This window comes from Peromyscus eremicus, chromosome 16_21 (assembly GCF_949786415.1).
Source record: "Peromyscus eremicus chromosome 16_21, PerEre_H2_v1, whole genome shotgun sequence".
Classification (NCBI taxonomy): domain Eukaryota; kingdom Metazoa; phylum Chordata; class Mammalia; order Rodentia; family Cricetidae; genus Peromyscus; species Peromyscus eremicus.
Genome location: NC_081432.1, coordinates 10,656,999 through 10,673,799, shown reverse-complemented (window position 1 = coordinate 10,673,799; position 16,801 = coordinate 10,656,999). Strand labels below are relative to the sequence as shown.

General features: G+C 45.5%; 1 protein-coding gene across 1 annotated transcript in view; it reads right to left on the bottom strand.

Annotated features, from left to right (window-relative positions):
* Window positions 1–16,801, bottom strand: part of Dip2a (disco interacting protein 2 homolog A) — an 87,137-nt gene that overhangs the window by 26,506 nt on the left and 43,830 nt on the right. Inside the window, exons 9-19 of the mRNA XM_059243896.1 lie at window positions 15,473–15,564; window positions 12,429–12,539; window positions 11,029–11,152; window positions 10,599–10,708; window positions 10,094–10,196; window positions 8,478–8,542; window positions 8,236–8,329; window positions 6,025–6,144; window positions 4,098–4,212; window positions 2,722–2,861; window positions 1,767–1,830 (exon numbers count right to left, since the gene is read on the bottom strand). Of these exons, the coding sequence (XP_059099879.1) occupies window positions 1,767–1,830; window positions 2,722–2,861; window positions 4,098–4,212; window positions 6,025–6,144; window positions 8,236–8,329; window positions 8,478–8,542; window positions 10,094–10,196; window positions 10,599–10,708; window positions 11,029–11,152; window positions 12,429–12,539; window positions 15,473–15,564 (1,138 nt within the window). The remainder of the gene's footprint in view (window positions 1–1,766; window positions 1,831–2,721; window positions 2,862–4,097; window positions 4,213–6,024; window positions 6,145–8,235; window positions 8,330–8,477; window positions 8,543–10,093; window positions 10,197–10,598; window positions 10,709–11,028; window positions 11,153–12,428; window positions 12,540–15,472; window positions 15,565–16,801) is intronic.

Genomic DNA, 16,801 nt, shown 5'->3' with positions numbered 1-16,801 from the left:
TTAAGTACGAGGAGATAAGTATTTGTTTTTCAGCCCCACAGTAACAGTCTCAGGTGTGCACAAAGAAAGATTAAAAGTCATAAAACAGCACAAATTACTACACATCCACTTGATGCTGCGGTAAGTACTAATGCTTGGAGGCCAACACAGGGCAGCATCAGTGCTGGTGTGAGACACTGCTGGGTTTGACTGTGCCCATAAGCCCATTCAACTAAGCAATAGCCAAATGCTACAGAAGGGCTCAAACCCCAGGAAGAATGCCAGGAAGAGCACACACACTCATTGTGAGGTGATTTTGTTGGAGGTAAAAAACATGTTTTGGACTGAAGCTTGTCAAGACGCAACATGTTTTAAAGGGAAGTGAAGCATTCCATCCTGCAAGGAAACTATTAAATCCAGGAAGTAAACAACTCAAAAGCTTCAGAAAATCCCTGAAACTCACCAGATTCACTAGGCCCTCTTCTCCAAAGCATATACATAACCTGCAGGGACTCAGAAATACACTCTCAGACAAGACAAGCTGCCTAGAAGAGGCTCGGACCACCTGAGCTGCCCGGACAAGTTAGTTGTTCTCCGAGCTGTCAAACTGCCTGCAGTTTGTACAGTGTGCTTCAGGTCTCCAGCTCTTGTGAGCAGTCATCTATGGCCTTTGGTGGCACAACTGTCTCTGCATCATTTCTGCTCCTGTAAATAAAGCTCACTGGTCCAAAGCTGGACTTTGGTGGTATCCCTACTTTGGTCTGTTATGGTTCCCTATCTGAGGTGAGTAGGCGTGTGTTCATGCTTCCCCAGGATAGTGTCACATAGACACACCTGACAAACACCTGGTAGCACATATATAAATGTATAGAAGTATGTGTATAGATATATGACTGGGGAATGAACAGACATAAGACAGGTTTGCATGGATTATAAAGAAAAATGAGCGTAACTCTGAGTACTCTTATGTATTCAAAATAAACAGCAAGGATGGGGAGATGGCTGTTAGTACAGTGCATGTCACACAAGCATGGTGTCCTGAGTTAAATCCCCAGAACCCATGTTAAAAGGCCGTGCATGGTGACATTTTATGTTCTAGTGTTGGGGAGACAGGGACAGGTGGGTCCTTGAGGTTTGTCCAATCAGAGAACTACAGGCTAATGAGACCCTATCTCTAAATAATGCTTAGAGTCCCTAAAAAACACCACTGGAGGTTGTCCTCAGGTCCCATGTACACACGCACATACATGTATACAAGTCAGTATACACATATATCCTCCTCCATATATAAAGGTATATACAAAGTAAGTACCACTCACAATTTGCCCCACAATTTACAACCTACTTGTACTTTGTTATAACAAGTAAAAATCTTTACTCCATTATCTGTTTTGATTTTATTGCTTTGTTGCTGTTGAGACAAGGTCTTACTATGTAGCCCAGACAGGCCTCAAACACAAGATTCCTCTGCTTCAGCCTCCTAAGTGCTGAGATTACCTATGTCAGTTACAGTGCTTTTGAAAGTATTCAACCACAAATTCAAGCATTCTACAAGACTAATGTTTCTATGAAGGAGCAGAATTACAGTAAGAAATACAACTCACACGAATTAAAAAGACAGAGCTAGAAACTATAATTTAAACTTCTATGTTCATTCCCATCAGGCCTCTGCCTACACCCAGACGCCAGTCTACCTGGAGCTTTTGTGTCAAGAGTTTAGCACCTGCCACCTATGAGACAGGTTGAAGCTCGAATCCAGGATGCCAGGCAGCCAGCGGGCCACGCACCTCTGGCAGAAGAGGCGAACACTGATGTTGAGGGTGACTGGGTATGAGACATAGCACCCGACCTCTGAAAGTCATCAACAGGGTACCCTGATTAGCCTGAATTGCCAACTTGACACAGCCTACAGTCCCCTCAGAGGAGGAGGCTCACCTGAGGAGTTGCCTATATCAGCCCGGTCTGTGGGCATGCCTATGATAAACTGTCTTATTAGTTGATGTAGGAGGGCAGAACATTGTGGGCGGTACCATTCCTTCAGCAGGTGGTCCTGGACTGCATAAACAAACTAACTAAACATGAGCCAGCTATCAGAGTTCCTCCACAGTTTCTGCTCCAGGCTCCTGCTAGGTTCCTGCCTTGCCTTCCCTCACTGATAGACAGCAGCCTGAAAGTGTAAGCTAAATGGATCCTTTCCTCCTCTAAGCTGCTTTCGGTCAGAATGCACCATCACGGCATGGGCAAGGAAAGTAGGACAGAGGAGCAGGACACCGCCCGTGGTAGGAAGAGGGACAGTAGAGCAGCTACCAGGAGCTGCAAAGAGAAGTATCTAAGAGCAGCATGAGCTGCAGCATCCCCTGCTTCCAAGGATCACTGAAGGCTCATGAGCCAGGCTCTGTTCCTAGTCCTCAGTGATGCTTCATTTCTTTGAGAGGGCCATCCTAACACCCCTTCTCATTGCCCTGCCTCAAACCAGCAGGCGGGCCAACTTTGGCAGGAGGAAGATGCACCTGGGTTGGTTTTTTTTAACCGGTGGGTATTTCTGGGAAGTTTCTACATCTCCGGTCACAAGTGCTTGTAACCACCTACTCAGGGACCTCATCCTCCAGGCACTGAGAGCATTGGCTGTTTCTGAGGCACCTCTACGGAGTGCAGTGCGCACTCTAACCCACCCGGTGCACCTGTGCTCTTGGTGTCCTGCCAGGCAGCGCAGGATGTGGAAGCGCTCCGATTGTTTCTTACCTCCAGGCATCACCTGGCCGACATCCTGTACAGTGAGGACTGACAGCTTCTCCTCAGTGTCCACTCTGATCACACCGTAGCTCAGGCCATTCATTGACAGGACGGCTTTTCTTGGAGGAGGTCCTCCCAGATCTGGGGGCCTAGAGCACAGGAGCACCAGCATGCCTGTTGACAAGGGCTATCACTCCAAGAAAGATGGCACTGAGGGCCAGCCTCACCTGAGGCACGGTTCCTCACTGGAGCGCCTGCTCTGTGTGTGGACTTGTTGGAACAGTGTGTTCTAAAGCTCAAGGTCTCTCTGCAGTGTGTCCCCAACACTCTTCTCACTAGAGGCAGGCCCATGACTGCAGGGCAAGCGACACTGTGACTTCTGAGACAGGTCATTAGAGGTGACTCAATGTCTATCTGATCATCTTGTGACCTTCACATTGAACCCTAGGGTAGCCAGGTGGGCTGGTCCAGGCCACTTGCTGCAATGGGCTGTGGTACTGTGCCTGTGTAGGGCTGGCTTAGGCCCAGCACGGTTTTTAGTGCTATGATTAAAATACAGATACTTAAAACTTACATAATTGTGAGCACATACTACCTTTAAGTTATGAGCACAATGCATACAGGACCAGAGCTGAGACAGTTCTATTGCAATGAGTTGAGGGGAGAAAGCTAACAAAAATGTCCACAGGCTGTGAGCCTGTGACCTGAAGCCCCACAGAACTGTGCTCAAGGGCAGCAATAGCAGATGATTCATCATCAGGGAAGGAAAGTGCCTTTGTGCCTAGCTGTGGTCTGGCAACAACATGGCGTGTGCAGGAAATACAGGAAGGAACCTGAGGCCCAGGTCCTAGGGTCCTAGTTATAGATGGGGGTGGGAGGCTCTCAGGGGAACCTCCAACCCCCTCCCTACTCCAAGTTGTAAGACGTGATACAAGGGAAATAGCCATGAGAGCAGCTTGGGCCTTCAGAGGTTAGGATGGCTGGATGCTTCTCTTGGCAGGTTAAAGGTCCTTTTCATCAAACCTCCACAGCCAGAAGAACCTCTCTCAGAATAAGACTGTTGTTCAGTTATAACTTTTACTTATGATCAGGCATGAAACAGCAAGATCTTGACTGGGAATAAGTGTAAGGAAAATAACACTGAGAGAATCTAGTGTACTCCAGGAACCTACTACCCAGCTCCCAGCATGGACCTAGACTGGTGAGGGGCACGGTACTGCAGCTACACCTTCACTATTAGAGGGAGACGGGAATGTGGGTGCTACGTCCTTCTTCAGGATGGCCAACAGTCAGAAACAGATCACAAACTTGGGGCCGTAGGTAACTCTGTCATATGTAGAGGACTCGAATGTGAGCTCAGAGGAGACAGCACACACTTCGGTTACCTGCGGATGGCTACTGTTAGCGCCTCGGGAGAACTGGCACAGGGACAAATGACCTCTGGTCTCAGACCTCTGGACTGGAAGACGTTGAGGAAGGCATCACAGGAAGATATGGACCCTGCGTGAAGCAAAGGAAGTGGAGCGTGAGAGGTACCTGGGCGGCCAGTGAGGCGGAGCACAAGGTCTACAAGGCACCATGCTGGCCTGGCAGCCATGCCGAGTCCTGCCCCACATAAGCCTGTTTCAACAAGACCACTGCTACGATTTGACAAAGCAATGCCTTTTAGGGCAGAAGTGACTACCATAAAACACATAAGATCATTTCCAACTCACCAACAAGAAAGCGTCTGGAAATATCTGAGAGGAGGCCCGTTTTTAGTGTTGTGTTTGTTACTGAGGTCCTGCCCTCCCGTACCTTTCCTGGACCAGTGATAAGAACAACTTCCCTGTGCTTCAGGTTCAGGACCAGCATGGAGCCTGCTAAGTAACTGAGCAGTACCTATATAGCCCGACAAGGCCGGGCCTGGCACTAGAGGCCCATAGCACAGCAAGTGCAGCTCCTAGCAGTAGTCTTAGAGATGTGTGAACTACACGCCTCCCTGAGGAGGTCCTGCCTCTCCCGAGGTCCTCTCCTTTGGGTAGACTCCTGTCATTCAGGGGTGGTGGGCCTTAACAGAGGGTGTTGGAGATGTGAAAACTTGGCAACAAGGAGGCTCTAACTGTTCAGGGCTCAAATAACTACAGCCATGGTGACCCTAGGGTTTCGTGATAAACCTCTCTCCACAAAGGTACATATAAGGGAAGGGGGCATCCCTATTCTTAACCCTATCCTTAACCCTAACCCTAACCACCCCAGGCTTCACTTCTTCAGGGAGAGAGGTGTCTCCTAAGGAAAGAAGACAACAGATTGTTCCGTGTTACCAAGACTGGAGACAGCATCATGACAGCCCAATAGAAGAGCTGCAAGCTAAGGCCTGTGAAGGGAAAGCTAGCTCTGTGGCACCTGGAGGAACGTGGATGGAGTGAGGAGACAGGACGAAGCTATTAGGGCTAACGTTTATCCCCAGAACAAAAATACTGGCGGGAGTGATGTGATCCCTGACTGCAGCTGAGTGCACGAACAGAGAGCTAGGGCAGCTGTGGGCTTGAGCAGGAATGAGTAGCCATGGATGTGGGAGGAGACGCCTTGCTTGTCTCAGGTGTGCAGCAAGAGAATGAGAGGCTTTTAGGGGTACTGTGTGCCTGCTCTGCTCTCCTGAAAGATGGGGTACACAGAAGAATGGAATAACAGATTGGTGCCGCAAAAGAAATCCCTTGTTCAACACAAGTCACTTGAGGCTCCCCTAGAGAACACCAGACCCGGGCCTGAGACAGTCCTGGGCCTAAGAAGCTCACACAGCCACTACAAAAGCAGCTACAGGCAGACTGTTATACACAGGAGGGTCCGCAGTGCTTAGGCAGCAGCCATGAGGCATTCCTCCAGGACTCAGGGTTGGCTAGGGACATATGGAGGAAGAATAATTGGGTCCCTATGAAGGAAGTTGGGGCTAAGTGTTAAATAAGTGGGGGCCTAACACTAAAAGGCAGGAGGATCATAGCAAATCAGGGACCCTATTTATAGCATAATCCAGTGATCTCTTAAAAATGATGACTCTCATTAAAGGTTTTGTCAACTGCATTAAAATTGCTTATAAATTTAGTGTCTTAATAAATATGTATGAGACCCACCAACATTCATCAACAAGAAACAGCATGTCACAGAACATTATAGGACACTATGTTTCATTATAAGATCACTTATCAAAGTAGTGATAAGGCTTCAATTTTGGACAACAGGTTCTATTTCAACAGGTTGTTCAGTCCTCCTTCCAAGTCAAGAATCATGGGAGCAAACACCATAAATCCACCCTAGGTCCCCCAGTCTACTCACATGGGTTAGCGCCATCAGCCACAATCAGCATGCGCAGAGAGCTCAGACAGACATCCCTCTGACCTCGCTGTGCCAAGAGAGACCAGTGCATATCTCGGGACTTCACCAGGGCAGCCCGGGCTACAAAGAGAAGGGAGTACAGAGGTCTCTGTGTCACAGGGCAGGCACCCTCACACTCCAAAATACTGTCGTACTTCATTCTAGGCAGAGGTACACACACAGAGGGCAAAGGATGCTGCTATATGGATCATACTCTTGGCTCTTATCTATACCTATTACCAGTTACCTCATGTGCTTCCTAACCTACTCCATCCCTTTTCTCCTTAAAACTTAATTTTAAAATATGATTTAGATGTAATATACTCAGATCCACTTTCCAGCCTTTCGCTTTTTAAATTTTTATTTTACATGTATGGGTATTTTGCCTGCATGTATGTCTATGTACCATGTATATGCAGTGCCCACGGAGGCCAGACAACAGCATAAGATTCCCTGCAACTAAAGTTACAGATAGCTGTTAGCTGTCACCTGAGTGCTGGGAACCAAACCTGGATCCTCTGGAGAAGCAGTTGGTGCTCTTAACCTGAAACATCTCTCTAGCCCCAGCCTTATAAAAAATTAATTTTTATTATTTTGTTACTTTATAAGTATGGGTGTTTTGCCTGCATATGTGTCTGTGTACCACATGTGTGCCTGGTACCCTTAGAGACCAGAAGAGGACATAGGATGCTCTGGAACTGGAGTTACATACAGCTGTGAGCCACCAAGGGGTTGAACCCAAGTCCTCTGGAAAGAGCAGGCAGTGTACTCAACTCCTGAGTCATCTCTCCGTTCCCCAGATGTTTTTAAATTAAAGGTTTCATCTTACTCTTTGAATATTGCCTGTTTTATCTCATGCTGCAGGCTGTACCTCCCCAAGGTGCTGCCCCAATGCCAGAGCCATCATGCCACTTAGTCTACAGGGCTCTGGCAGCCTCCAGGTCAAAAGGGAAATGAACCTGGATTTGTTTTTAAATTAATTTATTTATTCACTCTTCCCTCATATATTACATCCCGCAGTTTGCCCTCCCTCCTCTCCTCTTAGTCCCCCCCACACACACCTCTGCTCTCCCCAAGATCCATTTCCTTTCAGAAAAGAGCAGGCCTCCCAGGGATATCAATTAAATATGACATTAACAAGTTACAACAAGACTAGGCACATACCCTCATATCAAGGCTGGATGATGTAACCCAGTAGGGAGGAAAGGGGTCTCAAAAGCAGGCAAAAGAGTCAGAAACAGATCTCACTCCCATCATTAGGAGTCCCACAAGAACACTAAGCTACAGAACCGTAACATATGTAGATGACCTAGATCAGACCCATACAGGCTCCCCAATTATTACTCCAGTCTGTGTGAGCCCCTATAAGCCCTGGTTGGTTGATTCTAGGGGCTGTCCTTGACCCCTCTGGGTCCTACAATCCTTCCTCCCTCTCTTCCATGGAATTCCACGAGTTCCACCTAATGTTTAGCTGTGGGTCTCTGCATCTGCTCCTATCAATTGCTGGATGAAGCCTCTCTGGTGACAATTATGCTAGGCTCTGATGAATCAGGATTTGAATGGACTGAATCAACCTCAATGAGTATACAGAGCCCAGTGAATCCCACTCCCTTCAACCAGGCTTTGTCTTCTTCCTCTATAGAACAGGATGCAAGACGACACTCTGTAATAGGAATGCTGATGTGGAGATATGCCTGCAAAGTATGTATTGTCACTGGTGCTGGCCGGGTACAGAAGGTCAGAATCTTGGCACCTGCTGAGCTCTACTGGACAGAGACAAAGGGCGCTGGAGTTGTGTAGTCACCACTGAGCAGGAATTCCTGTTTGGTGCTGGGAGACACTTCAACCACTGGGAAGTGAGAACAGGGCCCAGGCCTCACAGGTGGCCTTCCTCATCCATTCCATCCAAGTGCTGGGATTAAAGGCATGCGCCACCGTCACCTGGCTGAGTTCCCGTTTTCTCAGTGATGATCCCAGCTACTTCACTGCAAGTAGCTGTCCAGGCCCTGCGCAGATCTGGCCCGGGATGGCCTACAGAGACATCCCAAGATGGCTCTCCAGCCCACACCTGCAGTTCTGTATGTTCCCTTCATGTTCCCTTAATTACTAAAGAGCAGCTCAGAGAGAATTCTTTAAGGAAAGGTGAGGCAAGTAATGGCAGTTTTCTGCTACCTTTATAGGAGCACACTTTCTGAATCCAGGAGAGTGGGTTGACCTTCATCAGTGCATATGGGATGCTGACGACATGCATCCTATTCATGACACTCTGCAAAAAAGAAACGAACCAGCTCAGAGGAAGCAGGATTAATCTATGCCAGAACAAGCAAACCAAATCCAACAAACTGGCATGCCAGGATGTCACGGGTTTGGCTCATGTCTTGTTCCCACCCCAGTCACTAGCAAACAACACTCACTGTTAAGACTCCATGCCACAAACCAGCATCCCTTTTGAAGTCCAGCACATTCGTTAATGTTTCAGCTGAAAGCGGACACAGAAAGTTAAACTGATGAAGAGCACTTTGTAAGTTCTGCACACTTCTAGAGCAGTCCCAAGATGAGTACATAACCGGCATATCGGAGCTTAAGGAAACAGGCACGGCACTTCCAAACACCATGCACCAGGTAACACCAAGCTACGCTGTCTGTTCAGATGACTGGAAACACACAGTTCCGGACGGGAGTAGAGAACCATGCCAATCTTTCATTCCAAAGCACAAGGAGCACTTCATACAGGAGAAGCTACAGAAAGGTCATTTCACGATTTCACCATTTTGAGTGGCCACCTCTCAGAGTCAAGAGGCAGGATGAGAAACTGCCCTGGACACTCTTATTTCTCAGCTTCCCACCCAGATTCCCCCAATTCTCACCCCACAGCCTACAGTCTTGCATCTTACTTGCACAAAGCAGTGACATGCATGCCAGAAAGACTGTTGCACTATGAATGACAATCTCCCTGTCCTCATCAGCTGCAGAGCCAAATTAAAGGGGCCATGAATTAAATGATTAGCACTAGAGCTAAAGAACTCATAGGACTTGGTTTTATAGCTCTGACTTTTAAATGTCATTAAAGTCCTTGAAGCTCTCCTCCAAATCTCTACAAAGTCTTTATAATTATGTTCACAAGCTAACCCTTGAGATTAAACATCCATATTTTATGTATTTACGTATGCCATTCAATTTTTCTTTCAATTTCAATTTTGTAATGTAAGAAAATGGCAATGAGTCCAATTTTAGTTTTTTTTTTTTTTTTTTTGGTTTTTCGAGACAGGGTTTCTCTGTGTAGCTTTGCGCCTTTCCTGGGACTCACTTGGTAGTCCAGGCTGGCCTCGAACTCACAGAGATCCGCCTGGCTCTGCCTCCCGAGTGCTGGGATTAAAGGCGTGCGCCACCACCGCCCGGCCAATTTTAGTTTTTAAAATGATGTATTTCATACTGATTCCCTAAATAAATGCAATTATTACCTATCAATATAAAATAATATTAATTTAAAATGTTAACAGTAAATTGGGGGCTGTTTCTACTTTAACATAGATGATCTAAGATCATAAAGATTATACATAAGCATTTACATGCATGATTACTCAAGCCACAAATACATTTACTGAAAATGAAAACATTAGCAGGAAAGGATGTTCCAGGGCAAGTATTTTCTACTTTTTATAATGCAAAATGCACTGCCCTTCGTGCATCAACAACTGATCCAGCTCATTCTGCAGAAATGAATCACTGGTGCACAAGACTCAGACTCCACAAAATCAGTGTAAGTATGACTTTATTGAAACTGTCCTAAATGGGGCAGCCTGGGCTCTGTAGAGGGACACTCACACCCCCCAGCTCTGCATAAGCCCAGACCTTCTCCCAAGGATGCAGTAGAAGCTGCACCCCCTGCCTGAGGCAGCTGCAGTAAAAGTTAACATGCTGTGCCCAGGGAGGATGTGCTATGCGCAACAACAGATTCTGGGGTGAGACCAGGTTATGTCAGCTATCCACGCAGGCAGCAAGAGCTGCCATCCTGAATGGATGGCCTTACCTTCCATGTACCCGCAGGCCTGAGTGAGAGCCCGGCACTGTGCCAGCAGGGACGAATGGGATACGGTGACCCCTACCGTGCTGCCTTCTTTGCTGGTTTTATACTGCAGAATTTCAAGGAAGAAAAACAGTGATACACATTTCTGTAACCACAGCAGACAGAGGCAGCTGAGGACTCTGAAGAAGCAGCAGCTGAAGTCATCTCTCCCCTATTACCACTCAAAGCCCTTCCTAGCCTAGCTCTTAAGGGACCTGGAACAGTGCTCGGGGACAACAGTGCTCGGGGACAACAGTGCACACAGCTGCATCCTAGGAAGGACATTAGGGATGAATTAGGTCAGAGTAAACCTCAAATGACCCAAGTAAGGTTCCATGTGACACTTTATATACCCAAGGTAGAGGTAAAATAAGAACACTTAGTCTAAAAAGTATTAAGTAGTTATCTTTATAAAAACCCGGCCCAAGCCTGTGAAGGATATATCTGCACCAAATAAGCATGTCCTTACTTCAATGTAGGCAGTCCCGGACCCCGTGTCCTGGGCCAGCGGGTACCAGTCCTTGGGAGGCTTGGTCAGATGCTTCCCATCAATTACCAGCCATGCGAGGGGGGGCCAACCTATGAGAGCAAACAGGAAGGGGTGAAAGGTGGTCAGAAGGCTTTGCTCCACACATCTGGAACCTGTGCCCAGCATGCAGTCACCAGCCCCGAGGGGCTGTGGGGGTCAAGTTTTATTTTCATCTCCCTTTACCTAAATAGATAAGCATAGAGCATAACAGGTGAAGATACTGAATCAGACAAAAGCCTTGAATGAAGTATCACTTTTGCTGAAGGCCCACCAGGCTCTGTGGGGTTAGTTCTGGCACAGCATGCCTCGAAGCCAAGTCAAGTACCAGCTGTAGCCAGAACACAGACTTCCTGAGACCCGGGAGCCTCACCTTTGAAAGTTGCCACCTCTCCTGTTGGTGCCTTGGGCAGGCCCTTCTGGCAAGCGTCTGTGGTCAGGGCCAGGGTCACCCCACAGCTGCCCAGGAGAAACCCAACCTGCTGGCTGCCTGCGTCCTGTAAGAGACAGAGCAAGGGCAGCAGAAGTGGAGAGCTTGGGGGAGGGAGCAGGAGCCACAGCCCGACCAAGGGACCTCAGGCTCTCTCTCTTTCACCTTCATAAAACTTACACGACAATCCAGTCTTATTATCGGCAGGTTGTTCTACTTTCAGGAAAAGAAGACAATTATTTTGAAATTTAGAAGGCCTTTTTTGTTTTATTTACAGTGATATATGAAGGTCTGGATAGTGGACTAATTTCTTAAAGTTTATTCTTTTTTTTTCTGGTTTTTCGAGACAGGATTTCTCTGTGTAGATTTGGAGCCTGTCCTGGAACTCACTCTGTAGCCCAGGCTGGCTTCGAACTCACAAAGATCCGCCTGCCTCTGCCTCCCGAGTGCTGGGATTAAAGGTGTGCACCACCACGGCCGGCTAAAGTTTATTCTTAGAAGTGAAACTTGAACACATCTTGATTAACTCTAAACACAATAGCAGTTTATAATGAATCCTGTTGGGCACTACAAACGAGGTCTGCCCTCTTCATCATCACTCCACACAGAAACACTTGCCTTCACTCAGATCTCCTATGCACGCCCCTTAGCAATTCCCATCATTTCCTTCAAGCCTAACAAATCTAGAGGCTTTTTCTCTCAGAATCCCTGCATTCAAATGCATGGTTATCACATTAGAGTCCTGGAGATAAACTGGTCTGTCTTATGTATTTTACTTTTGGGATTATTGAGTGTTTGTTATTCACACTGTTCACGTTGACAACTGCATGAACACAGAAGTAAGCGGATAGAAAAGTCTGATTTTCTAGAACACATGCCTATTCTGCTCAGTACTTTTCAATAATCCGACTAATAATTCATATCTGAAATGGTGTAGCCATCTAGAGCAACCAAGTCCCTCGCATTAACCATCTAGGAATGAGAAACTGCCTGACATGCAAGTGAACAAGAAACGCATGAGAACTTCTGTCCTGTTTATTTGACATTATAATTAATTCAATAAATAAAACCCCAGAAAAGTTTGTTGAGTCACAAATTCTGTTCACTGGAGGACAAAACATTCATGATTTCTTTTGGGAAATTCAGACAGATGATGTGATAGCCCTGACCCAGCAGAGTGCACCCATGTCTGTGGGAAGCTCCATCCAGTTGCTCTCTAAGGTCCTGGGAGGCCTCATAGATACTTCCTCCTCCAACCCCGCAGTGTGAAGAGGAAGCTAGTCACACTGCACCTACAGAGAACTGCAGGGGCACTACATCCTGGCCTGAGCCACGTCTGTTACCTTTCTGGTCAGTGGAACTTCTATAGGGACAGGAACCAGCTCCGCCAGGAGACACCCATAAAATGCAACCATGAACATTACAGGATCACTATTTGGAAACACAAGGGCCACCTACAATAGGAAAACAACAAAAATTGTGAGATCTCAGGAACAATTGAGACTTTCCACCTTTTAGAATTTCTGCTAATTAGATAATTTATGTTTTGTTTTTCACATTTAGTTCAGGAAGTCTAATTTTGATCAAGGATACATAGAGATAACCTGTCTCAAAAAAAATCTAATTTTGGAATTCATTCTTGTCCCTCAAGTTTCCTTATTCATATAACTTTGAATAAACAGTTGTAGGTGACAGCTTTTACTACACAGGGAACATTTAGAGCTGTAGGTTAAGGCCTTCCAATGCATGTAGACTGAGAGCCAGCTCTAACATCCATCCATACTGACTGCCACTGTCAATGAACAGTCCCATCATCGGGTTTGGTGGCAAGTGCCTTAACCTACTGAGCCATCTTGCTTGCCCAATTCTTATATTTTAAAACACTTATTTCCTTGCATTTTATTTTAAAAAATATTTAGGTGTCTATTTTATTTCCTATAATGATATGAATATTTATTTGGGTCCACCATAATCTCAACTGTCATTAAAAACATACTATCTGGCCAAATTCATACCTACTTATGGAATAAAATATAAAATTTTGTGCAGAGCAGTGGTGGTGCATGCCTTTAATCCCAGCACTTAAGAGGCAGAGGCAGGGGGATCTCTTTGAGTTCAAGGCCAGCATTACCTACAGAGCAAGTTGCCAGGAGAGCCAGTGCTACACAGAGAAACTCTGTCTTGAAAAACAAACAACTCCCCCCCAAAAAAACACACACAAAAAAAAAAAATGCAAGACTCAAATAAGGTAGATGGTCTTGTAATCCTAAGTAATAAGCCAGAATAGTACTTAACTGAGAGCCTTTGAGAAGATAAGCAGTGGCTTACCTTAACCCTCAACTTCTAAGACAAAATTTAAGCTATGTCTATTTACCTTCATTCCATACTTCCAGTTTACAAGCTGCGTATCTAACAGGTTTGTTGAAAAGAAAACCCTCTCCTTCTAAAGATTATTTAATAGTGGTTGCCTCAGCTATAATTGTGAGACAAGTTATTTGGTACAGAAAAAAGTGTTTTACAGAATCTACTATGCAGAGATGTTTTTATGCACTTCATAAGGCTCATATCACAGGAGCTTGACTTTACCAGCTAAATGGTAATGGTCACCATGACCTTGAACTTTTCATTATAACCCTCTCTGTATAGACTCTCTTGCAAGTCAAGAGAGTATCTGGAAGTCTTTGTCCTTGTAAGAATAGATAAATAAACTGGGGGCTGGGGCGATGCCCCCATTGATAAAGTGTATGCCACACAAGAATGAGGACCTGAGCCTGATCACCAGAGCCTACCTCTTAAAAAGCCAGGTACGGTGGTGTGTGCCTGTAATTCCAGCAGTTGGAGGTGGAGAGAGTGGATCCCTGGGCTCAGTGGCCAGTGAGAGACCCTGCCTAGAAATACAAGGTAAAGAGCTCCTGGGGAATAACACCTGAGGTTGTACTCTGTCCTCTACATGAATGTGCACACACGTTCTGCAAATCTTCAAACCTGTCTGGAAATGGAAGTGCAGGCTAGAAGTCCTATCTCTTGGGGACTGCTGAAGCACTTCCTCCAGTGTCACTACTGAGAAGTCCCAAAGCCACCAGGAGGACTAGCTCTGTACACACGTTATTCTCTGTTCCCACCTCAAACTCTGAGATTCTTCTCTGTGTCCCTGAGGTTTCACAGCTCTGGTGTAGGCTCTGGAGTGGGTCTGCACATGCACCAGGGGCCGGGTGCAGGGCTTATTCTGCCACCGCTACAGTCAAGTGGCTCTGCTTTCTGCTCCGTCTCTTTTCTGGATTCGTAGTATCTGTCAGATGCTGCGCCTTGAATGAGTCTAGACTTCTGTCCTGTTTCTCTTTCTATTCTTTCTGTGAATGTTTCTCTCTCCTGCTCCCACCTCTCTCGTCCCCTCTCCCTCTCTCCCTCCGTCATTCGTTAGAAGATTATTTTTATTCTATGTGTATGAATGTTTTGCCTGCATATATGTATATGTGCAGCAGAGGACACCAGACCCCTGGAACTGGAGTTACAAACCATTATGAACCACCACGTGGGTGCCGGGAACTAAACCCAGGTCCTCTGGAAGAGCAAGTGCTCTTTACCACTCAGCCATCATTTCTCGAGCCCCTCATTTTGGGTTCCTAAGACAGAGCATCACTCTGTAAACCAGGCCAGCTTGGAGTTCAAAGTCTCCGCCTCTTTAGTGCTAGGACCGTAGGCATGCCCCATGCCCAGCTCTCTTTCTGCTTCTTTGTCTAAGAGGAATCCTTTTCCTAAGTTATGAAACATTTTTATTTCATATCTTGGGGGTCATTAATGTTTAGAACCTTGTTTTCTGAACCCATTTCTCTACTTTCCTCCTTCCTTTCACATTCACCCTCTCTTTGTCTCTGAGCTGTTTTACACAGAAGCTTCATCAGAGCTTCTCGTGGGACAGAATCACACGAAAGATTCACACGGAAAGAATCACACTGAAAGCCCCTTAGAATTCGCAGTGATTTTGTGAAGCCGACACTTTCCTGTTGGACAGCTTGTTAGGAGGACACCCCACCTTCATCAGCTTCTCTCAACTTCCATCCTGACCTCCTAGTAACTCAGGCGTAAGCCCTGTTCAGCCTGCCTGGAGCAGTTCAATGCACCAGAGCTTCCTACAATGACAGAAATCCTCCGTCTTGGCTCCAGATCCAGTTCAGTCACATGTGCCTGGCTGCCGAGTCCTTGGTGTGTCATCGCTTAATTCTTATCACAATTTTTTTCATATTAAGCATTTTTCCTATTTCTAACGTTAAACCTCCTGTGTTAAAACTATAATTCTAAACAACTGATAGAACATCAATTTCAATAAAATATATATTTAGTTCTCTATTTTGACTCAATCCAATAAAGTTGCATTCTAGCTACTTACTCTGTCTCCAGGTTTAAGTAGAGGTTCATTCTTACTAGTCAGCTTATTAAGTAGAGTATAAGCTAATTTTAAACTCCGACTCCATAGTTTGCCTAAAATAAAACAAAAGTAACAAGCAATGTTAGGTTGTAAGAAACTAAACAGTTAACATGTAATGTTGTGAGCACATGTCCTATAATATACCATTTCTCTATTGGCAGATTCAGTCTCCAACTGTTAACTATTCAGTACAATATTGCCAGGAACACCACAGCTTTCTCTAAAACAGCAACCTCAATTTATTTTTATTTATACAAACGGGATTTTATTACAAAAATCTGTCAACAAAAAAGCCACACTATGTATATGTATGTGTGCATATGTGCACACATGTAGAGTATGTATAATTTCTAAGGAACAAGATCATATATCATATTGCTTTTTTCAACTAACGCTACACTGTGGATGCAGTCTTACTATTTTAAATGCTCATTAATGACATCATGCGAGTAGAATACATTCAAGAGATGAGTTATATCTTCTTCTCTACAGTTTGCTTAGGAGAACTCTTGATACTAGAATAGGCCATCTGCCCAGGACCACGGTGCCCATCATGGTAGGCAGTTGCCATGTTCAGCACCCAGCCCTGATGAGTTCTCAAAAATAAAAAGCTTTGCCGAGAAAGAAAAGAGAGAGAGAGAGAGAGAGAGAGAGAGAGAGAGAGAGAGAGAGAGAGGAGAGAGAAGTGTGAAGCGGGCAGGGTGTGTCTGTGTAGAAAGGCAGGAGTAATGATGGGTAGAAATCTCAGGGTCCATTGCTAACACCCACAGTAGCTTCAACTTCACTGTATGCATTATATCAAAGAAGAAATGCAGACGCCATGTTCTCTTTCTGAATGAATGCTCATATGTAAATAACACTAAAATAGGTGCTCTGCTGACATGTGTGAACTGTGAGACCTGAGAAAAAACTAAACTCCAAATATGGTTTTAGCCTGCTTTAAAAGATCAATTCAGAAAGTTAGCAATACATACACGTTTCCCAGCTGAATCTAGCTGTCATAAATAATGCTTCATGATCAAGTCAGTTTTACCCCAAGAATACAGTCTGAGACTATCAGCATAATTTGCCATGTTAACAGAACAAAAATGAAAAATGAAGTAATAATCTCAAAAGGTGGATGAAAATTAATAGTCATTCACAATTTTAAATGACTATAAAAGATTTAAGTCCTTCTTAAAGGAGGAATGAAAGGAAACAAACTTCCTTAATGTGGTAAGGGTATCACTAAAACCAGACGGGAGCTAGCACAGTCATGGTAGATACTAACGACCTTCCTCTGAACGCAGA